Here is a 6,604-nt window from a genome sequence, read left to right as displayed (position 1 = left end):
GGGGGGGGGGAATTTGTCTTGAGTCGATTGTCCCTCCTTTTCATGTTTTTCTTGCATTTTTGTGGTCACCGTTTTCCTCGTGTCCCATTTTTTTCCTCGGGTCTCGTTTCCCCAAACGAGCGTGTCGGGAAGCCGCGCCGCTATATATATTGTGACCTTGTGACCCTGCGCCCCCTCCAGCCCTGAAAGACGGCGGGGGCAAGTCGATCAACGGCGACTGGAAGATCGAGCTCCCGGGAGACTTCCAGGTGGCCGGCGCCACCGTCCGATACGTCAGGCGAGGATTGTGGGAGAAAATGTCGGCCAGGGGGCCCACGCGCGCCCCGCTGCACCTCCTGGTAAACCCCCCCCCAAAAAAAAAAACCGGCAGCCTCAGCCATGACCGAAGCTTGGCTCGGTGCGCGCCTGTGTTGTGCTGTCGCCAGGTGCTGCTGTTCCACGACCCCACATACGCCATTCACTACGAGTACACGCTGGGCCTGGGCGCGGGCGCGCCGACAGAGCCGAGCCCCCCTCAGCGCCTCTACGCGTGGACGCACAGCGGCTGGAACGCCTGCACCGCGCAATGCGGAGGAGGTAGCGCGCGGCGCGGCGCCCGCGTCCGGCGCTTCCCCAACTTTGACACGGCCGCCTTCCTCTGCCCTCGGCGCGCGCGCAGGCGAGCGGAGGACCTCGGTGTCGTGCGTGCGTTTGGCCAACCGGTCCGCCGAGGCCGCCGACGATTCCTTCTGTCGGGCCGAGCGCCGGCCGCCGCCGCAAGTCAGGCCGTGCAACCCTCAACCCTGCCACTTCTGGTACGCGCCAAAGCCCCCCGTCCCCTTTTTTTTCTTCCCGCCGCCGAGGAGCCCGACTCAGACGCGCACAGCTCGCACATTTCCGCGCCCGCTGGAACTTGGAGAAGATTCACCCGCACGTGCTGCAGGGATAAGGGGGGTGGCGGGACTATTTCCCCAGTTGCAAGTGGCCTCCTGGTGTGCGGGCGGGGTGGCCTGCCGCTCAAGCCAGTTTGCGATCGAACCCCCCCCCACCCTTTCCTCTCACCGCACTTTGAAAGGCAATGTTGTTTGTGCGCTGCGCTTCAGGTGGTCGGCGAGCGAGTGGGGCCCCTGCTCGGCCACGTGCGGCCCCGGCACGCAGCGGCGGCGGGTGCTCTGCGTGCAGCAGCGGCGCGACGGCTCGCGTGAGGCGCAGGGGGACGAGGAGGAGGAGGAGGAGGGGGAGCGGGAGGGCGAGGACCGCTGCCCGGGGCCCCGCCCGCCGCACCTGCAGGCCTGCGAGGGCCGCCTCTGCCTCGGTGTCTGGGAAGCCTCCGAGTGGTCGCAGGTGGGTCGCTCGCCAGGGAAAGGCAAATTGCGCAACATCGAGCCACCCTTCCTACGACGAAAATCCACACTTCTTTTTCACATTTGGGAAAGTGGGGGTGGGGGGGGATTCGGGGGGTCAGTTTTCTTCTTTCTCTGTTAAAAAAACAAAAAAATCAACATTGTCTTGAAAGGAAAGGAAATGCCTTTTCGTTGGGGGGGGAAAGTTTCATCAAATTGGGCGAGAGAGAGAGAGCACGTTGTTCACCGGTGAGCGAGCGGCGCGCTCGCCACGCCCGTTCAGAGCTTGTCTTTGTTTTGAAATTGCAATCTTGTGAATTTTGTCCCCCCCCCACGTTTGCCAGGAAGCTTTTTTTTTTTTTTTTTTTGGTCTGAGGCGCTCCCGTTGTCGTTTCAGTGCTCGGAGGGCTGCGGCCCCGGGGTGCGCACTCGCAACGTCACGTGCGGCAACGCCGGCGGCCGCTGCGATCCGCTCATGCGGCCCGCCCAGCGGGAGCCCTGCCGGGACCACTCGCGCTGCTTCGAGTGGAAAACCGCCCAGTGGTCCAAGGTACGCATCTCGGGCGGGAGAGCCCGCGCGCCGCGCGGACGGACGCGGCCGTCCGTTTGGCGAATTCAGGCGACTCGTTTGCCGTCCCCGAACGCAACCGCGCGTTCGTACGGCGGAGCGCTTCGGTGGCACGTGCCTTCCCCAAAACCAAGCAAACCCAAGACGTCACTGCGACCGGCCGCCAAAGAAAATTCTCCATTTCGTTCAGTCGACACGCGCAAACGAGGCCATCGCGCCCCCCCCCCCCCCCCCCCCCGATTGGCTGCGGTCCCGCCAGTTCACGTGCCCGCGAGCTCGTCGTTTGCGGGAACGCGTTGGATTCAAAGCGGCCGAAGGGCGACGCGCGGGAAGGACGCGTTTTTGTTTTCCGTCCTTCAAACAGAAGCCGAGCGGGTTGCGGGCCAACATCGACATCGTTGCCCAAACGATGTCGATGCTTCTTTCTCCTGCTCCGTGTTCCCATTTTGTTCTCGGGGCCATTTGTAAAGGTCACGACACGTCCGAATCGGGCTCATAACGCCTTTTTTGTCTTTGGGCGTGGCCGCCAGTGCTCATCGTCGTGCGGGCGGGGCCTGCAGTCGCGCGCGGTGCAGTGCATGCACAAAGTGAGCGGTCGCCACGGTAGCGAGTGCCCGCCGGCCCTGCGCCCGCCCACCTACCGACCCTGCCGGCCCCAGGGGGAGTGCCGCCGCCGCCAGGCCGCCGAGGTCGACGGCAACACCATCACCTCGCCCAGGCTAGGTGGGTCGGCCCGCCGCGCCCGCCTCTTTCCTCTCCCCGCTTCCTTCCTTGGGCTCCTCCGACTTTCCGTCCCACCTGCGCCAAATGGCTTTCTGGCCCGCTTTGGGTTCCACTTTGCCGCCTCCGCTTCTTCCGGTCCGACTCGTCCTCCTTTGCGGCCACGTCTTTTGTTTGTCGCCCCTCCCCCGCAGCCGCGCTGACCTACAAGTGTACGAGCGGCGACCAGTGGCCCGTGTACTGCCGCGTGATCCGCGAGAAGAGCCTTTGCCGCGACATGCGCTGGTACCAACGTTGCTGCCAGACTTGCAGAGACTTTTACGCCAGCCGGACCTCTTCGTGAGCGCCGAGTGACGGCGGGGGACCGACCGACAGCCGACGGGACGGGACGGGAAGACTTGGAAATGTTTTGCCGGACACCCAAAAGCAAAGCAAAGCAAAACAAAAGAAAAAACCCGCCTGGCACAGCCATTCAGATTCAACTTCTCCTCTCAAACTGCTTTGTCTGGTCCTACGTCGGAGACTATTTCTGCTTGTTCATCCTGTCTGCTCCTTCTCTTTCCACTTCTTACAACGGTTCCCGATTTGTGGAACTGCTGTCCACTTGTGCTTTTTTTTTACGACCACTTTGGGGTCGTGCGTCTTCTGCTTCGTCGACCTGCGTCTCTCCTTCTGAAAGTGCCATCATCGCTTGCTCTGCTTGTGTCTCTTTGGTCCTTTTTTGTTTTTGCCATTTCTACGTCGACTTCTTTCTCTCCTTCCACCTCCGGCTCTGTTTCGTTTTTTCCTGCCGTTCCTTCTCCGTTTGAGTTCTTCTCATTGGCAACTTGGACTTGTTCCGCGGCAGGCGTCTCCATTGAGCGAAATTTGAAAATGAATGATGCCGATGATCATCCGGTCCTGCACGCTCCTCTGCTCTTAATGGTTGCTGTACCGTATTGCCGCGTGCGCTTAGCCGATGTCGCTAAGGGAGGTGGGCAGATAACGCTTCCAGCTCAAATTAATTTGCTGACTGACGCCAACCTGAGTGCGTTGCAAGCAGAAGGAAGTTAACCCCCCCCCCCCCCCCCCAAAAAAAAAAATTGGAAACACTTGCGCACGATCGCCAGTAAGCGTCAGCGCCAAGCCGCCTGACCAGCGAGGCTAAAAAAACCAAACCAAACCCAACACAGAGTGGGTTTGGAGACAGGAAGTCGGGGGGCGGGACCAAGTCGGACAGATCACTCTCCACTCCAAGCAGCAAATTTGGAGTTGTCGCGCGACACGATGATGTCATCGGTTGGCTCCTCCCAGAGCGGAAGGGTCGTCAAAGGTGCTATCTTCTTCTATTAATGATGATTTTTATGATTGAATTTGCCGTTATTTAACACGATGACAATTTTTGCGTATTGTTGTTGATATTTGGTCGAGTCAGCTGCCATTTTGTGTACTTCACGTTCTTTCTGTACTCGATGGTCCTCGACGCAATAAATGTCTACCGGCCTCAAGCATTCCACTTGACTGCTCCACCAACAGCCCGCGTCGCAAAAATAATACAGGACCGTCTTGTGATTGCGACATGGGCCATCCGAGAGGCAGCCTCGCTTGCTGCGGTCTGCGTCGGGGCCGAGACGGAAGCCCACCAAAGGCGCTTTCGCTCGCTTTTGGTGGCGGGCGGAAGCGCGTCACGGCCGAGATGGAAGCCCACCGAAAGCGGACGGGCAACCAAATCAACTCGTCGGGCGGCGCGGCGGGTCACTCACTCGAGAAAGGACGCGGGTAAGTTGTGTTGGGGGAGGGGGGGGGGGCGCCACCGCCTGGGATGCTGACTGTCGCGAGCTTCTCGGGGGCTTGTTTGCTTGTTCAGTAAACTTGCCTGGCGCCACCTGCGGCCCGCATACCGATCCAGTGATCCCACCATGGTGTGTGTCTTGCCCGTGGTCCCATCGGCCCGTAACTGCAACGCATCCGCCAAGAACAATGTTCAGCCCCTCCGGGAATTTGCAATGTCTGGCCACAATTCAACGCACCACCGAATTAGGGAGGAGTTTGCAATTTCCATTGATCATACAAGTCCAAGTTGGCGCCCGAGGAGGTGGCCGTCGGCAGGTGCCTTGTGTGTGTGTGTGTGCGTGCGTACTGACACAATTATGGTGCACTTGAAGCCTCGGAGGACATCATCCAAGATGGGAGCCACAACTCTGTGATAGACGTCAAGCTGGGTGGCGCCAGGAGCGAACACCTGCGGGATGCCGACGACATCAACAAAAAGGGCACTCAGGTTCTGTCGGCAGAACGATGATATGCGGGAGAGTGCAAGTCAGCTGACCTCATCGAACTTGTACCACTGCTGAAGGGGCGCCTCCTCATCACCTTCCATCCGCACACTAACTTGCCTCAATTCCTCATTGTCCACAATCATGTATGTTGTCAACAGCGCCGGATTCATTGTGTCGCGAGGGCTGGCAGGGAACAAGGTGCGCGCGAGCATTTTCAGCGACCTTCAGTCTCTGCATTGTTCAGCCTCAAATATGACCCCCCCCCAGGATGCAAGATGTACACAAGAAGAGGGCCGAATCCATATTCACCATCACCTGTGTGCAAATCTGCGCTTGCGCTCCGCCCTGGTTGTCGATGGAGAGACGATGTGAGCGCGATTGACGTATTGGGCAGCCCGGCATGAAGTTTTCTCATCACCCTCACCGTCATGACAGGCGAGACAATCTGCCAACGTGCCAGCGTCTTTCGAAACCGAAAGGAGAGGCGACAAAGGAGCAGCATGTGAGAGTTCTCGGCACAATGAATGGACAATTGACATTCCAAAAACGCCCTGACGGCACAATTGAGAAAGGGAGAGAAAGATTTACAAAAACAAACAAAACAGCGATATTCCCCCTCGTGGTCGAAACGCAAGGTTGCAGGTCGGACTTTGACTCGTCTCAAATACAGCAGAAAGTAAATGGCGAGGACCGCATCTGTCCAAGTCTGCTGAAAATAAATCAAATACTTTATAATGCCACTTTTTCTTTGATCTTTTGATCTGCCTCAATAATGTCACGAATTTAAAATGAAAATAGGGGTTTTCTCAGTCATTTTTAGATGAGATGAAAAAAAATAGATTAATTAGATTAATTACAGACCCAAATTAATTAATCGCACAATTTTTTAAATCGCTTGACAGCACTAGTTTTTAGTATGCGTGCGTGTAAGAGAGAGAACGTGCATGTGTTTGAGCGCGCCCTTGTGTACATGTGTGAGCATATACTTGTGAGAGTCAGGGAGTGTCAGCGTCTCCACGTTTCGTGCTTAATGTGTGTGTGTGTGTGTGTCTGTGTCTCGTTGCGTGCGCGTGTTTGCGCCTAGAGAAGCCATGCGTGTTGTTCTGCAGTCCGGTGGGTCGTGACATTTCCGTGCTGATGGCCGACAGGGTGATGGACGGGACGCCGTGCGGTCCGTACGAGGCCGACCTGTGCGTCAACGGCAGTTGCCAGGTATGCTAAGCTAAAATCAACCAAGCTGTCACGTCACGTTTCAAGGCGACGAGTCGCGGCCAGCGGAGGTTGACGCGCAGCCGAGTGAGTGCCACTGCCGGTTCTTGTGCTCCCTCGAGCGGTCTGACGGGGAATCGCTGCCCGGTGCACTTGGCTTCAGCGCAGGAGCATTTTCGTTTTGTTTTGACTCCTATTTCGAGAAAAAAAACATTCGATTTTGTGTGAGACGTTTTCCGAAAATAATTTCTAAAGATGGCAACTCACTGTGAGGGTTAGGGTGTGTGCCCAGCTAAGCGAGACGGTGCGCGTGTGTGTCTGTCCGTCCGTCCAGGCGTCGGCATTCGATCGCCGTCCCGGACCGGCCCCCTTCTTCACCCGCAGCTCGGAGGCGGCCTACGGGAACCCGTACTGGGCGCCGGGCCTTCACGAGCGGCGCCACGTCAAGCACGAAAGTCTGGATGACCTCCAGGCGCCCGCCGCCGTGCGCCGGGCCGTCGTGCGCCGGGCCGCCTCCCGTCACGCCG

At 58.3% G+C, this 6,604-nt stretch overlaps 2 protein-coding genes across 6 annotated transcripts in view; one reads left to right on the top strand and one right to left on the bottom strand.

Annotated features, from left to right (window-relative positions):
- The window catches only part of adamts17 (ADAM metallopeptidase with thrombospondin type 1 motif, 17), a 28,117-nt gene that overhangs the window by 12,762 nt on the left and 8,751 nt on the right, over positions 1–6,604 (top strand). For 3 of the 5 annotated variants that reach the window (XM_019893235.1, XM_019893238.1, XM_019893239.1), the window contains 7 exons: positions 181–338; positions 426–576; positions 659–794; positions 1,083–1,323; positions 1,720–1,872; positions 2,421–2,613; positions 2,805–3,225. In XM_019893235.1, the coding sequence (XP_019748794.1) occupies positions 181–338; positions 426–576; positions 659–794; positions 1,083–1,323; positions 1,720–1,872; positions 2,421–2,613; positions 2,805–2,953 (1,181 nt within the window). In that variant the 3' untranslated portion in view covers positions 2,954–3,225. Of the gene's footprint in view, positions 1–180; positions 339–425; positions 577–658; positions 795–1,082; positions 1,324–1,719; positions 1,873–2,420; positions 2,614–2,804; positions 3,226–6,604 lie in introns of those variants that run through there. The other 2 variants (XM_019893237.1, XM_019893240.1) reach the window with 2 other exon arrangements.
- On the bottom strand, positions 4,265–5,282 carry LOC109529798 (kinesin-like protein KLP2). The gene is made up of 3 exons (XM_019893249.1): positions 4,919–5,282; positions 4,734–4,831; positions 4,265–4,546 (listed from the first exon to the last, which is right to left on the bottom strand). The coding sequence occupies exons 1-3, from the start codon at positions 5,078–5,080 to the stop codon at positions 4,453–4,455; spliced, it is 354 nt and encodes a 117-aa protein (XP_019748808.1). The 5' UTR covers positions 5,081–5,282; the 3' UTR covers positions 4,265–4,452.

This window comes from Hippocampus comes, unplaced genomic scaffold (assembly GCF_001891065.2).
Source record: "Hippocampus comes isolate QL1 unplaced genomic scaffold, H_comes_QL1_v1.1 scaffold378, whole genome shotgun sequence".
Classification (NCBI taxonomy): Eukaryota; Metazoa; Chordata; class Actinopteri; order Syngnathiformes; family Syngnathidae; genus Hippocampus; species Hippocampus comes.
This window is presented reverse-complemented; position numbering and strand designations above follow the sequence as displayed.